The sequence below is a fragment of the Alligator mississippiensis genome, chromosome 13 (genome assembly GCF_030867095.1).
Source record: "Alligator mississippiensis isolate rAllMis1 chromosome 13, rAllMis1, whole genome shotgun sequence".
Classification (NCBI taxonomy): Eukaryota; Metazoa; Chordata; order Crocodylia; family Alligatoridae; genus Alligator; species Alligator mississippiensis.
Genome location: NC_081836.1, coordinates 18,219,277 through 18,234,834, shown reverse-complemented (window position 1 = coordinate 18,234,834; position 15,558 = coordinate 18,219,277). Strand labels below are relative to the sequence as shown.

Below are 15,558 nucleotides of genomic sequence, written 5' to 3'. Positions count from 1 at the left end.
GAAACTGGGAAGGACTGCAAATGCATTAGAAGACAAGAGGGCATTTTGAAAGGATCTTGACAGATTGGAAAGTTGGGCTGAAGCTAACAGGATGAAGTTCAGTACTGACAAATGCAAGCTGTTACACCTTGAGAAGAAGAATGATAAACACAAATACAAAATGGGTGATCCCTGGATGGATGGCAACATTATGAGGAAGGATATGGGAATCTTGGTAGATCACAGACATCACACTGCAAGCTCATGTTAAAAAGCTGACCAATAGGTGCATGTGGTTTGGGATGCATCAACAGAAGAATTGGGTGCAAGACACAGGAGATGATGGTGCCTTCTTTGGCACTAGATGGGCCTCATCTAGAGTACTGTGTACAATTTTGGACTCCACATTTTAAAAATGGTGTGGAGAGAGTTGGGCAGCAAGAATGATAAAAGGCTTGGAAGGCAAGTCAGATGAGAAGCTGAAGAAGCTAAGTATTTGCAGCTTGTGAAAAGTTGCTTAAGAGGGGATGTGATAGCATTCTTCAAATACGTGAAGGGTTACCATAAAGAAGAGGGGAAACATCTTTTCTCTCTTGCTGCAGAGTAAGACATGGAACAATGACTTGAAGTTCAGCAAAGTTAGATTAGATTGGATATCAGGAAAAAATGTCTTCTCTGTTAGAACAGAGAGGCAGTGGAATAGATGCCACGGTAAGCTGTGGACTCTCCATCACTGGAGGTGTTCAAGAAGTTGGACAGCCACTGGTCAGGTATGATCTAGGTGTAGTTATGTCTGTGGTCTTCTATGGGTATTTCCCATGCTTCTGGGCTTTGCTGGTTGCCACATGGAGCTGGGAGATAATTTTTTTTCTTCTCTGCTGCTATATGTCAGGTTGTTTTTTCTTAAGCCTTCCTCAGAGACATTGGGTGTCAGCTGCAGCCAAAGCTCAGGATTTTGACTGGGGTCTGCCAGTGCTCCTTCTGGGACTTAAATCTGGAGGTTCTTAGCTAGAAGGGCTTGCCCCTCTGCTCAGATTCAGACTGATCATAATTATTTGGGGTCAGGAAGGAATCTTACCCTATGGTTGGATTGGTATGAACAGTGGGAGTTTTTGCCTTCGTCTGTAGTAAGGGCATGGCCCTCCTTCCTGGGGTGTCTCAAGCATATATTAACAACTTTTGTAGTTGCAGGACGCTGTTTGCCATGACCCTTCTGTTTTACTTATGTCAGGTTAGGGTGTTATGTCTTGGGTTTTGTGTCTGGGTTGACTAGTTTTGTTAAGAGCTTAAACCATAGATGTATATAGGATGGTTTGGATAGGGATGATCTTGCCTCAGGCAGGAGGTTGGACTAGGTCAGTGTTTCTCAACCCATGGTACGTGTGCCCCTGGGGTATGAGAGACATGGGTGGGGAATACACAAGTGCCGCATTTTGAGTTTGGCCCGCCCCCTACCTGGCAGGTTGGAGACATCTTTGCCTGTTCCAGCTGCGACCCCTCCTACCAGCGTCTGGTGTGCCGGGGCTTTCGCTCCTCACTGTCAGTGTGCTGGGGGACAGGGAGGAAGGCTCCATGCAGGGTGCTTTGCCCTGGGCCATGGTCCGCGAGGAAAAAGTAGGACTTGGCTCGCGGTGGTGAAACCAGAAGTGCCATGGTGGGACTTCCAGTTTCACTTTTTCTGTGTCGATCAGCGGGGGGTACGTAAGGTACCAAAGGTTGAGAACCACTGGACTAGGTGACCTCTGGAGGTTTCTTCTACCCTACTGTTTCATGAGTCTATACTAAGCTGTAAGCCAACGCTCCCTCGTGCTTGGCTGCCGCTTGCAGGAGTGCCCAGGTTCCAAGATTCTCTCTGGAGGTCGGGGGCCGTGTAGGAGGGGCTGTGTGTAGACACTGGCTAGGGTGTGGTATGTGATGAGTGGGACACACGCCAACTGAGATTTTACAGACTCCCTGCCCAGCAAGGTGGCCAGACTCTGTGGTTTTGGGGATCTGTTGGGCTTTGCAGGCATCTGAGGCACAAGGATGCCATTGAAACAGTCCAGAGAGCCCTGGTTACTGTCCTAGACCAGTCCTTCTTGTTGCATTCTGCTGTTCCCTTCCTTGTCATCTTAATTTGACAGCACCTGCATTATGACTGGACCTCAGCTCTCTGTCCCTAATGAGCCACTACTTAATCCTTGGCAGCAAAGCAGCAAGTACCCCATAGCACCCATGCCCATCTGATTCACTATGTACCTGCAAGATCAGACCATTTATACTCTTGTGCCCCCCCCCTTTCTGTCCTTTGTCTTCCTAATTTACAGCCATTTCCTTTTTCACAGACAGTCTCTTTTCTACCTTGAATTACCACCACTATAGTCTCCCTTACTCACCTTTAGCTTTTTTGCCTCTGCTTTCCCCTCTCCCTCCTACCCTGCTTTATCTTTTGTTTTCCTAATTTCTACCTATTTACATCCTCTCTGACATCCTATCACACTTTTAGCTTCTCTTATTCCTTGGAGTCTGAGCAGCAAAGACTCCCTATGCCTGAAGAAGGGTGATCGTGCCCAAAAGCTTGCTAAGAACTTTTTTCTAACTACTTAGAAAAGATATTGCATCTTCTCAAAGAACCTTGCCTGCCTATGTCCTTAGAAACAACACAGCTACAACCAAAACCCAGCCTTCTGATTAAACAGTAGTCATTGCCTTTACTGTCATAGACCAAATCAGTTCCCAGGGAATCAGCTTAATAAAGAGGTTAGTCCAGTCCTGTGGCTTACTATTGACTGTGCAAAAGCTGATTACCTCCCTTCCCCCTTCAGCAAGCAGTATATGTACTGCTCATGGTCTGTGAGAGCATACTGGCTTAGAGCAGAGGGCCGAGGGAAAGGACTATTTAAAAATGAGACAGAGCAGAACACCCACAGCTTCCTAGCAAGAGAAATATCACCACTCAGATGCCAGAGGCGTATACTGTATAAGTTAATAGCAAATTCTGTAGAAAGTAAATTATATAATTTATCATATTATAAATCTAAATTAAAATATATTCTAAATATAAATTTACATTCAACATGAATTGTAACTTTATATAATCATAAGTGACTATTATATGTAGTATTCTACAGACAGTTTAGAAATACTAATTAATGCTAACCTTAATAGAAACAATTCATTTTAGTTGCTAAATGCGATCTTGCAGCATTCGTCAGCAATTGCAGTTGACATCCTCTGTCTCTGAATTGTGAAGACTTGTCTATGCACTGAGATCGCACATTGTGTCCACTGCATTGGGTGGAATTGTAAGGTAGTGTTTGGCCAAGTTGTAGAGATGTGGAAACCAATCGGAAATAAAATCAGTTATATTTAAAGCACTTGCCACCTCTTTGACAAAGTTCATGCTAGCAGCACATTTGTTGTCATGCTCTTTCTGTCATCTAGGGATTGATTTAATTAGCTGAGGATCAAAACACAGAAAAGGCACCTGATTTGGGTAAAAAATGTGATCAACACTAAAAAAGTAGCAGCCAGTTGTCTGATTTGAGGTGGTAGTGACTGATCATACTTGCAGTACTAAGTTAACTTTGCAGCTGTTGCCTGGACCAGTTCTTGTCTGGCCTGGTTTTCAATTTGGCAGTCAATGTCACCCTGTTTTAAGAGAACTCATAATTTAAGTGTGCCTGGTGTGATTTCAAGCTCATCACACACAAATTGCTGGTAGTACTTGATATTCTTTGCATGGTAATGGATTGTGTTAAACCACAAAGTCCACCTTGTAAGCACTTCAGGCTATGTCACTAGCAGACAGTAACTCTCAGTCCTGTGATCTATGGCTGCAGTGATGTTGCATTGTCTTTGCATTGCAGTAAACATTGGGGCATTTTAAAACAGTGTATTACACCGGGAGTATTTAGCTTGATTTTGTGGGAAACCATAGCCAATGCAATATTTCCTGGTGATCGTGGACTACACCTTTTTTTCACAGTTTCTGCAAAAATTCTGCAAATTAAGTAGGCCCCTGCTTACACCCCATGTAACGGGCGATCTGGACAAGTATATGCTTCTTCCCCAGAGTGCTTCCCCCGCTAGCTAGGACCAAGGCTGGGGTGAAGGGCTGTTGGGGTATCCTTATTGGACCCTAGATCAGTGGCTGTTTGTGACTTCAGCTTTCTGCTGTGGCCCATGAAGAGTCTGGCTGAGCTTGATCCCCGTGTTTCCTTCCTGCTCACGTACAGAGGGCCTGCAGGTTCTTATATTAGACTGCTTGGCTCTTGAGCTTAAAACTAATACTTTCCCTAGTCCAGAAGTGTTAGTCTTTCACTATTGCTGGGGCAGAGGGAGGAGTGGGGAGGGAGTTTGGTGGTGACAATGAATGTCGGCTCCAGCTGCTGAAGATCAGTTTTATTAAAAAACTTAAAAACCTTTAAACTCCTTTAATTTTGTATCTAACCTAAGGCTTCTCGTTCATATCTGGACAGCCTCTTCAGAGCCTCTCAGGTGCACGTGACCAACAATAGCCAGAAATTAAGACCTAAAAATAACACATGCTTGGTCTCTCTAGCACTGAGCAGCTGTCACCTTGAATTGTGTTAAGCAGCATCATACGCATGATTTATGCCAAAAATATAACCACTCCATTGCTGTGACTTCAGACTTCTTTAGATTTTAAGGTTTTGTTGAGGATTTTGGGCAGGTTTGGGAGACCTTGGGCTTCTGATTGAGAATCATGGATTATTTGCCATTTAAAAATAAGCCCCAATGGTTTCAAATTGTACAGTCATTTCAAGCAGACTGTGCAGGGTAACTATGCCATCACAGCCAAAGGATAAGCAGCTTTTAACAGCACCTGGAAACTCCTGACATGCGGATGACCTTAGTAGTTAGGAGTCGGGAGAAGAGAGTGAAACTTGTCAATGGATCAGTCCCTGAATACAGCCAAATATTCACAGGCAGAGCTAGCAGCTTTTTCAAGATTCAAAACGTTTCATAATAATTAAAAATCTCATAAGAGTTTATTGTGCAGGATTTGATATTTTTTTCACCATTTTTTTTTTTTAAATACCTGAGAATGAAATAAGCACAGCAAGTGTCAGGGAGGTGAGCTGGACTGCAGCTTAGCCTCGTGTGCCAGGACTTTTTTTTCTGATGCTAAGGAAAAAGCAGCCGAGGTACCTACACACCCTTTCATTGGGGCTCAGTACTGCTGGGAGCTGAGCACTGACATGCTCAGAGTTAATTGGGTGCAGGATTGGAGACGAATGCTTGGGGCCTTGCAGCATGTGGCCTGAGTCTGACTGACCAGGGTGGCTCTGTATCTAGCACCAAGACTTCTCTCTGGGGCTTGCAGAGGACACTGTGCCTCCCCCATCCCCGGCAGCCCAACAAGCTTTCCTGAATTCTTGTGGGGCTATAACGGCTTGGCAGCCATTCTCATCTGAAACTTGGGGTGAGGACAACCTCATAATTTATAGGCTGGGGCAGTGACCAGGGAAGCCCAGTCAGGTGCCTGCATGCTTTGGGGGTAGGTATGGGGTGAGATCTTTCCCTGGCCCCATCACATTTCTAGCGTCCCAGATCCCCTCCTCCCGCCACAGCGTTATGGATAGTTTTAAACAAAGATTCCAGAACGGAGGAGCTGAGCTGCCTCCTCTGGCCTCACAAAGACTCAAATATCATTGGCAACCCCTACCGACTCAATTCAGGTTGTCCTTTTTACTACAACAAGTGACAGTGAGCTGCCCTCCTATTCTCTCTCCTTTTTTGGAGAACACAGCACTGTGCTGTTGTCAGTGCATGCCTGTGAGGTGACAGTGGTTGCCTGGTCACAGTGAAACAGGAGAGTGCCAGCATACAGCACTGTTCCAGGTCCAGTGCTCAATCTTCCATCCCTGTCTTCTTCCTCTAATGTGTTTTTGAGTACCTGAGTTTTTGATATTTCATTTGTATGGGATGGAATGGTAGCTGAATTCCTGGTGCAAATTATTGGTAGTGACACAGTGATGGAAATGGCCCTCTTCACTAGACAGAGCTGGCCACATCACACCACAAAACAGTTGCCCAGTTTTACCAAAGAGCTTAACCACAAGGAGAGAACTGAGGAATTCACAGCTAGAAGCTGATGAAGGTGACTGGTACACACTAAGACTGTGTATAAGAATGCAATACTTTCTTGTTTTCACATGTATTAGTGTTGGAGTGGTGGCAAGGCAGCAAAGGTGCCTTATTGTGGCCCTTGAGACACGAGTCTGCTCCACTCCAGGCTCATGCAGAAAGCCCCCCTAAACCTAGTTGGAAAAAGGCACTTAGTTCTTGGGTTTTCCACAGTGTAAGATGGTATGTGGATACTTGTATTTTTTTTTTTAAGTCCCAAAGGAATCAACTTGGGTTCAATCGGAACAGGGCACCTTCATGCCAAAACGTGTCTACCCAAAGACTTGCACTAACGTAGCACCAGGAAGGAATGAAATCATATTGGTGGTTTAGGTGTAGCCCAGTCCTGTCCTTAGACCTGCTACCCTAACAGGCGTTTGATTCCCCGGCCATTGAAGTGGTTCTCAGTAACATCCGTGGAATGATTCTTATTAACCCTTCAGGAGTCAAAGTAGAGAGAGACTTCCAGACTAAAAACCTGTAGCCCAGAAATATCTGGTGTCAGACTCTGCTTTCAAGTTTGTTCCCAGCTCCCATCCTAGACTCTGGGCATATGGCAGATAGGCATAAAACAAATTCAACAATGTCACAAATGCTCCCCATCTCGGAACCCTTTCACCCCCAGGCCTGCAACCCTTGAAGCACAAGGAAAGACCTGCTGCTGTTTCTAATTGGGCTTAACTTTCACACTAGGATGTCTTGGGTAGCAGATGCATAAGCCTACCCTTCAACAGCTGTGTTGAGTGTTTGCTGGCTGATCTAACTTAGACATCCATGTATAAAACAGTCTCTGTGTTTTTGCCAGCATGCTCCACATGTAATATTTCTATGCAGCACTGCTGCAGAGCACATTACCCCCACACTACCCTAGGGAGGGGACAGCTCAACTAGTAAATCAGCATGTTTCCATGTTAGTGCTAATCACTCCTTTGCATCTCTTACCCACAGAGAGGGCAGGTGAGGCGACTGTCGATTGCCCTGCCTCGCAGACAGCTGGCACAGAAGTTATGGTAGCAATCCAGGAGGCAGGGGTGCTCGTACTGCTCATGGCATAAGAAGCAAACCAGTGGGTGGCAGTTGGCATTGTCCAGGTCATAGAAGTTTTGTAGTGGAGAGAAGATCCCACCGGACATCTAGAAGAAGACAGAACAGCAGGGACTATGGCACATCGATTTGGGACAAGGAGCATGGTTGGAGAGCACTTGCAGTCTGGAGATGGTATGTGCAGCACAGTTCAGAAGAAAAGCCACTCTTGTGAGTCATAATGCAGGAGACTTCAGTCCTAAACAGGTAAGAGTTCAGGGGCCACCAACTGCATGCAAGGGATAGACTAGCCACATGTGGGGAATGGGATGGCCTTGGGAAGGGCCAGCCAGGCTGCAACATTCATAGCTGCAATTCTGATCCTGATCTACTGAGGAAATGTTATTTCCAAAGGTGACTGAGTTGCCAAGCCTGACTTGCTGATCTCACTAAGTGCAGGACTGGAGGGATCTATTCACATGCATTGGGCCAAGCAGGACATGCATCATGATTGCAAACAGCTGATGAATTTGTGGTGAAATTAAAACTCATGACACCATGGCTTGGGCTCCCCCAGGTTCTAAGGAGTCTCTCTGGTGCAAACCATTCAGCAGGCACTCTAGAGGGGACTGTGTCCAGCCTTCCACAGGTAGAAGGGCATATTGGCCCAGTTGGGAGAGAAAAAGGGAGAATGGCTTCTCCTAGGAAACTAACTCTACTCTGGGCAAAACCTCTTTTTTTCCCTACTGTCAGCTCAAACTTATCTCTTCTTCCTCCTCTATATCATCACATTGCATCTCTCATGTGGCCCTGTTCCTAGGGCAGGGCCCCGCCATCTTCCTTTTCATCCCCAGTTCCATCCTCCAGACCCCAAGGGTGCCCTGTGCTCTGCTTGTGTCTGGGCAGCTGTGAATCATTTAATCTGTAAGCTCTTCTGGGCAAGACCTTGCAGTTTTACAGAATATGTTGGTGTCATACAGTGCTTTGGGTTTGTTTATCTCATTTAAGGAGCATGGAAGAAGAGCTCTGCAGGAGAGACTGGTCAGACCCTGCACTGGTATTCTAGAGCGCTGCCCTGATAGGGACTATTTAGAAAAAGTGAATGTGTACAAGGCCATGGGGCTGGATGGGATGCACCCAAGGATGCTGAGGGAGTTGTCCAGTGTGATTGCATAGGTGCTGGCCATCATCTTGGACAACTTGTGGCAATTGGAAGAGGTCTCGGATGATTGGAAAAGGGCAAATATACTGCCCATCAGCGTTCTTCTAAGCTGTGTTTCATGTGCAGGCACGCTCATGCCACACTGCCAGGCATGCCTGCTTGGCTGTGTGTGGCGCACAGTTTAGAGGGAACACTGGTACCCATCTCTTAAAAAAGGGAAGAAGGAGGATCCAGAAAACTGTAGACTGATCAGCCTCACCTCAGTCCCTGGAAAAATCATGGAGCAGGTCCTCAAGGAATCCATTTCTAAGCACTTGGAGGTGAAGAAAGTGTTTAGGAACAGTCAGCATGGATTCACAAAAGGCAAGTCATGCCTGACCAACCTGACTGCCTTTTGTGACAAGATGATTGGCTCTGTGGATGTGGGGAGAGCAGTGGATTTGATATACCTTGATTTTAGCAAGGCTTTTGATATGGTTTCCCACAACATTCTCCCAAGCAAGCTGAGGAAGCATGGGTGGGATGAGTGGTCTGTAAGGTGGATAGAAAATTGGCTGGGTCATTAGGCTCAGAGGGTAGTAGTCAATGGCTCGATGTCTAGTTGGCAGCCGGTATCAAGTGGAGTACCCCAGGGGTCGGTCCTGGGGCTGGTTTTGTTAAATATTTTCATCAACAACCTGGAAGATGGAATGGAGTGGACCCTCAACAAATTTGCAGATAACACCAAGCTCAGGGGAGTAGTAAATATGCTGGAAAGTAGGGCTAGGATTCAGAGAGACCTGGACAATTGGAGGACTGGACCAAAAGGAGTCTCATGAGGTTTAATAAGGACAAGTGCAAAGTCCTGCACTTAGGACAGAACAATCCCGGGCACCGGTACAGGCTGGAGACTGGCTAAGCAGCAGTTCTGCAGAAAAGGACCTGGAGGTTACAGTGGACAATAAGCTGAATATGAGTTAACAGTGTGCCCTTGTTGCAAAGAAGACTAATGCAGCCCAGTATCCCATTAGTAGGAGTGCTGTCAGCAAATCCAGGGAAATGATTCTTCCCCTCTGCTTGGCACTAGTGAGGCCACTACTGTGTCCAGTTTTGGGTTCCCCACTACAGAAAAGATGTGGACAAGTTGGAGAGAGTCCAGCAGAGGGCAGCAAAAATGGTTAGGGGGCTGGGGCACATGACTTATGAGGAGAAGCTGAGGGAACTGGGCTAATTTAGTCTGGAGAAGAGAAGACTGAGAGGTGATTTTATTAGCAGCCTTCATCTACCTGAAGGGTGGTTTCAAAGAGGATGGAGCTAGAGTCTACTGTTCTCAGTGATGGCAGATGATAGAACAAGGAGCAATGGTCTCAAGTTGCAGCGGGAAGTTTAGGTTAGATATTTGGAACAGCTTTCTGAATGGGAGGGTAGTAAAACACTGGGACAGGTTACCTAGAGAGGTGGTGGAATCTCCACCTTTGGAGGTTTTTAAGATCTGGCTAGACAAAGCCTTGGCTGGGATGATCTTGTTGGGGCGGGTCCTGCTTAGAGCAGGGGGTTGAACTAGATGACCTCCTGAGGTTCCTTCCAACCTTAATTTTCTATCGTTCTATGATAGCAGAAAGCAACTTGTAAAAACCCTCTGCTGACCACTCAGCAGGTTTTCATAAAATCGTATGGAAATTAATTTGTGCTTCAGTAATAGTAATATGAAGATTCAGGGGGAATGACACTAAATAGTGTGAAAAACTCTTTTGAATTGCCCATATCATATTTTAAGACCTTCCCAAATAAACAGCAGGGGCAGACACTTATTGTTGTTTTCAAAGTAAGAATTGGGTTAAAGAAGAGAAAACTGCAGCTACCAGCTCCAGCCTGGGGCAATAAAGTAAGCCATTCTGTAGGTGTGACTCACCAAATTTTGTAAATTCCCAGAGGATAAAAATGACAAGTTATTTGGTGGTAAAAAAAGCAAACTTTGTGCATCGTGGGGAATGTGGACAGTTCTTGACCATGGAGGCTTTCTTCTATCAAACTCCTTTCGATAAGAATTGGTTCAAGAACCACTGTGCTGTCTCCAGCAGTGCATGTGGTATGTGGATAGGGGGAAAGAGTTGCCTTTTCAAGAAGAGAAAAAATATTTAAATCACATCTTACAACACACAACCTCACAGAGAGGAGGACTGCATGTGGTTCTTCCCATTGCGTTCCACTCTAAGCATATCAGTGAAAGTACAAGGAATTCCAGGGACTTTTTTTAATGTGCTGACTGAGCCCATTACCTTTTGGGCATCAACATAAGGGCAGTGCCATTCAAATAACTTATTTGAAATAGCTTAGTATCACCTAATAGGTCCCCACACAAGCAAGCCACAGCAAGCAGAGCTACTAATTTTGAAAGCTTTTACCAAATTCAAAGCAGTTATTTTGATGTGGGTGAGTGGGGGTGTTAAAAAGGGGTCCCTGTCTGTGCCAGCTCTTAATTTCCAAACAGAAAAGTCACTTTGCAAGCAAGTGCAGCCTTTTCCATTCAGCAAAATGTTCCCAGTATTCCCTTTGGTTACAGTTCCTTTGTTACAGTTAGACACAGCAGTAGCGTTGGTCTCCTACCTTTTCTTCTGAAGTTAACAGTATTGTATCCACTTTGTCCTGTTAGCAGATAAAATTTCAGTCCCTTTGCTCTGCCTGTCTCCTGCTTTTCATGCGTTTCAGGCTGGAATGATAAAAATGCTAAAGCTTTCAGCAGAGCCAGAATATTATGAATGACGTGAACACAGTATCCAGGGCAACACTGCCAGAAGGGCTGAGCTGCTGGGCTCAGAAGGTGCACTTTCTACAGGCACAACTGAGAGAACAGCAGAACGTTTAAAAAAAGCCAGCAGCAGATTGTTTGCTAACATGCAGGACCCAGCCTTTGCAGAAAGGGAGCGTCTGACGTTCCTTTGTTCCCTGAGAGAAGTACAGCAGGAGGGAGGTTGCTCACATTTGCTGAGCTCAACTTAAACAGGAGCAGTCAAATGCGCTAAATTTTCCCTTGACTTTTCCCAAGTGAGAAAGAGGAATCTCTCCCTTGCCATGAGGCTTCCTTTAGCCAGAGTTGTCGCTAGCTGCTGTGTCCCCTTACCAGAGCTAAGGCATCTCTAAAAGTAGCTAATGGTGTAAATTTAAACCTAGCGTACCACACAGCCATGTGAATGCCTGATTCATGTTTCGTCTGCTCCCTGACCCTGTCTGTTGTGCTGCTGTGTCTCAAAGGCCTGTTCCATCTTATCAAGCAGCCTCCTGTTTTATCCTCAGTGAGCTCAAGTGGACAGTCCATGCGATGGAAAAATATCAGGTTTTGCTTGAGATCAGCTCTCCCCATTTCTTTCAGTCTTTGGGATTATGAAGCCCAGTGGCACATTACAATAACAGGGTAGGATCATTCAGTAGGTCATGCTATATGGGCAAGCACACGAATGCTTTGTACTGGAGCATACTGGTTCAGTGTTAATCTGGACCAGCTCAGGTAATATGCAGACTGAAAGCTTCACAGTTAACCAGTCAAAGATCTTGCAGGCTCCAGGATGAGTATGATTGCTCCACAGGCATCTGGAGAAAGAGTAAATCATGGGTAACTGACCTCTTCCCTGATGCAGTGAATTCCAGCAGAACTCCTCCAACAGCTGTATTCCCTAAACCAATGACCAACTAGAATCATGGAGCAGCTGGTCACATGAATGTATCCCCTATATTTACCTGGTGGAGCTTAAATTCCACCATTACTTTAAGGGCATCGGTTGTAGCCACGTTGGTCTAAGGACATAGGCAAACAAGGTTCTTTGGGTAAATGTGATATCTTTTATTAGACCAACTAAATCAGGGGCAGGCAATTATTTTGGCCAGAGGGCTGCTTACTGAGTTTTGGCAAGCTGTCAGGGGCGGCATGGGTAGCCCTGCCCCTTGACAGGTGCCCCATCCCATGTCTTGTGACCCAGAAGTCCCTCCCCTTGCCCCTGAAAGTACTTTTTTCAGCAAGGTGTTTTGCCGTCTCGGAATGAGAAAAATACCAAATTATATTTTAAAAAGCGAACATCTACAACATGAATTAATTTGAGTTCAAAAAATATTTTTGTCCTGATTTACATGTGTTTGTGCAGTGCACATAGAGGTGATTGCATAATAGCTTATAATGAAGTCTTACTTTTGTATATTGTGAAGGGGTGGGTATAGGTTTGTGGGGGGCCATGAGTATGTGGGTATGTGGGGTGTGGGGGTGTCGGTGGGGGGTGGAGTACTCCCTCGAGTATGTGGGAGGGGGTGTGGATATGTGGGGTGTGGTTGGTTATGGGGTTTGTGGTGGGATGTGTATGAGGGGATGTGGGGGTCTGCGTGTATGGCAGTGCAAGGGGGGTGCGTGAGTGCATATATATGGTAGGGTGTGCATACAGGACTTGCCGTGCGTGTGTGTGCGTGCACGCGCGCACACACTATCTCTCTGCTCCTGCCTGCATTTGGATTCTCTCTCTGTCTCTGTCCACACACCCCCTCCCTGCCTCTCCCTGTACCGGTTTAGCCTGTGCTCCAGGTCCAGCGATGCAGCCGCCATGTGGTGCTGGAGCAGGGCAGGGAAATGGCTGGGGGTGGGATGGAGCTGGCCTCTTGCTGTTGGCTCCCCATGGGTCCTACTGCCCCTGGCTCATGTCATCTTTGACAGGCAGCCAGGAGCAAATAAATATTAATTTACTAAATTTTTTAGGGGCCCCACAGTTCAGATAGAATGGCTTGGCAGGATGTATTTTGCCTGCCCCTGAACAAAATAGTTTAAAAAATTGTTCGTTGGAAGCTTTCAGGCACAAGCATGCTTCCTCTGGCATAGGGAGAGTCTGCTGTTGTTCTGTGTTCTCTTGGATGGAATAGAAGCCAAAATGCAGATCTGTGAAAATGCAAATGTGTGGCAGTGAGGATCAGAGGCAATGGGAGATGATAAGTGAGAGACAGGTATGTGGGGAGGGGGAAAGTGGGGAATGTTGACCTGGTGATAGAATGTAGCTGGTAAAATGTCAAACCATAAATTTGACTGAGTTAACAGCTTGCTTCCTCATCTGATCACTGGCGCACAAGAGCTGTTGCAGTTCCACCCCCAAGACAACTATATTCCTCAGTGAAAAAAGTAGTCTTTATACAGCTGTGCAGGGATACTTGGACCAGAGCTCCTGACCCTTCAGCTTGGGACGTGGAACTCTTTGTAGAAAGTGTTAGGTGTGTGTGTTTGGAAGGGGGATATAGTGTTTGCAGTAGCCATTTTCTTTCATACAGTCATAAACAATGCAACATGTGTAACTACACACTGTAGATAGGCATACTCCAGTTCCAAAGCACTGTCACAGTACCCTGAGGTACACATGTGTGTTTCATGGCTCTTGAGCTAGTTTGGACTGCATATCACTGTGTGAATGTACAGTATGGAAGTGCTGAGAGATGATGTTCTGCTCTGGTCCCAGAGAGCCAAGGGGTCATTGTTACCATTCTCATCAGTGTTAACAATTGTGCAACACTCATTTGGAATTTGGGACAATCCCACAAATTAAAAACTCTTTAATGTCTAAATTAGCAGCTGGAAAAAAAACCTGTCTAGACCATTAGGAATAGAATGGAGGTCACTGGTGTGACCAGTTTCAATCCTGGTAAAAATGATATTGAGAGGTAGCTAATCTGTTAGTATGATTAAATGAACTTGGGTTCACAAAACTTGTTTTTTCTCTCTCTCTCTATATGTATGTATGTATGTGTCACGACCCAAAGTTGTGGGTTTTTTTGTTTGTGTGCGCTTCGGCACTGCTAAATTATTTTCCTGCCGATTGTAGCTTTCTTTGCGCGATAGAGTTCTCTGCTGCGGGAGAGAACTCTGGTGCAACGGGGGATTTCCCGCCAAATTACAGCTTCTTTGCAGTGTGCATTTCTTTTGCATACCGGTAATGCACGTTGCAAAGGAGTTCCCGCCATTTGTATTTGGATTTGCGCCACATTATTGGCCAGTTCCAAATGTAGGCACACGTGGCGGCTAGCTATTGGCTTGCTAGCCGTACAAAAGGCTTGGGTAGTTTCCGCCCAAGTCGGAGAAGGAGAGGGAGAGAGAGACAGAAAACTGGAGAGAGATAGAACTCGCCAGGAGGAGGAGACTTCGTGCTGTGTGAAGATCTCCAAGCGCTGCGGACCCAACACGCCTCTCTCAAGCTTAATAACCGAACCCGCGGAGCTTTCGCTTCTAGCCTCTCCCCATCGCCGATAGATTCCTAGACATATCCCTTTCCTGTAAACCCAATTTTCGAACCCACGGAGCCTAAACAACTCCGGGGGACCAGGGAACCGAACCGAAACCGCGGAGCCTAAACAACTCCGTGGGAGCAACCGAATTTGTCATACTCCTCTAGCGAGGATTTAAGTAGAGCTGCACCTGGAAACCTGTCCAGCCTACACCACTACCATCTTTGGGTGTAAGTAAACAATCTTTTCAATCAACCACTATGCATTTGTGACTAATTCTAGCTCGCCACCGGTTTTCTCCAACCCCATGTGCCCGGGCTGCTGGCCACAGCCCGCGTGCGCAAAAGACGGGCCGCGGATCGCCCCCCCCGACTCGCACTTGGTGGTGGGATCGGGCCCTGGCCCGCACAGTATGTATGTATCTTAATTAGTCTGTAAATGTGCATATCTACCCAGTGTTCAAAATTTATATAGGCCAGAAGTTACTCCCACAGCTCAGCTTCTTCAAGCTATCAGATAGATACATGGCATCCATTCATCAGCAAGTGATTGTGGATATTGCGGCTATTCTACTAACTGGTGGTGCATTTTCTCTTGTGGCTGTAAAGATGGACGTTAGACTTGCAGGTCCTGCCAGTGGTCACAGGTGTATATAGCATTAGGGGCTACTGTACTGACAGAATATTTCCTTTGGTCATGTTTCTGTTGTAATTTGAGTGACCATTTCTCATCATGATATGATTGCTGGAAACACAAGCAATGTCTATCCTGTCTCGGAGGAAAGGCAGCAAAAGGGCACAGCAGCCCCCTCAGCTCTGCAGGGAACTGGTGGACCTCCTGCATCTATAAAGAAAGACCTATAAAGGATGGAAAACTGGATCCACCTCAAAGGAGTTAACATGTTCTATATTGATGAAGAGTTAATTCTGCACTGGTCCGGACCTGTAGGGGGTGACCCAGGAAAGCTAAGGCTGTGACTGAACTCCAACTGGCTACGCATATCAAGGACAATAAAAAGTCCTTTTTTAGATATGTGGGGA

At 46.0% G+C, this 15,558-nt stretch overlaps 1 protein-coding gene across 1 annotated transcript in view; it reads right to left on the bottom strand.

Moving 5' to 3' along the window:
- Positions 1–11,158, bottom strand: part of RNF207 (ring finger protein 207) — a 35,651-nt gene extending 24,493 nt beyond the window's left edge. The window contains exons 1-2 of the mRNA XM_006262070.4: positions 10,883–11,158; positions 7,054–7,244 (exon numbers count right to left, since the gene is read on the bottom strand). Of these exons, the coding sequence (XP_006262132.1) occupies positions 7,054–7,244 (191 nt within the window). The 5' untranslated portion in view covers positions 10,883–11,158. The remainder of the gene's footprint in view (positions 1–7,053; positions 7,245–10,882) is intronic.
- Positions 11,159–15,558: the final 4,400 nt, after the last annotated feature.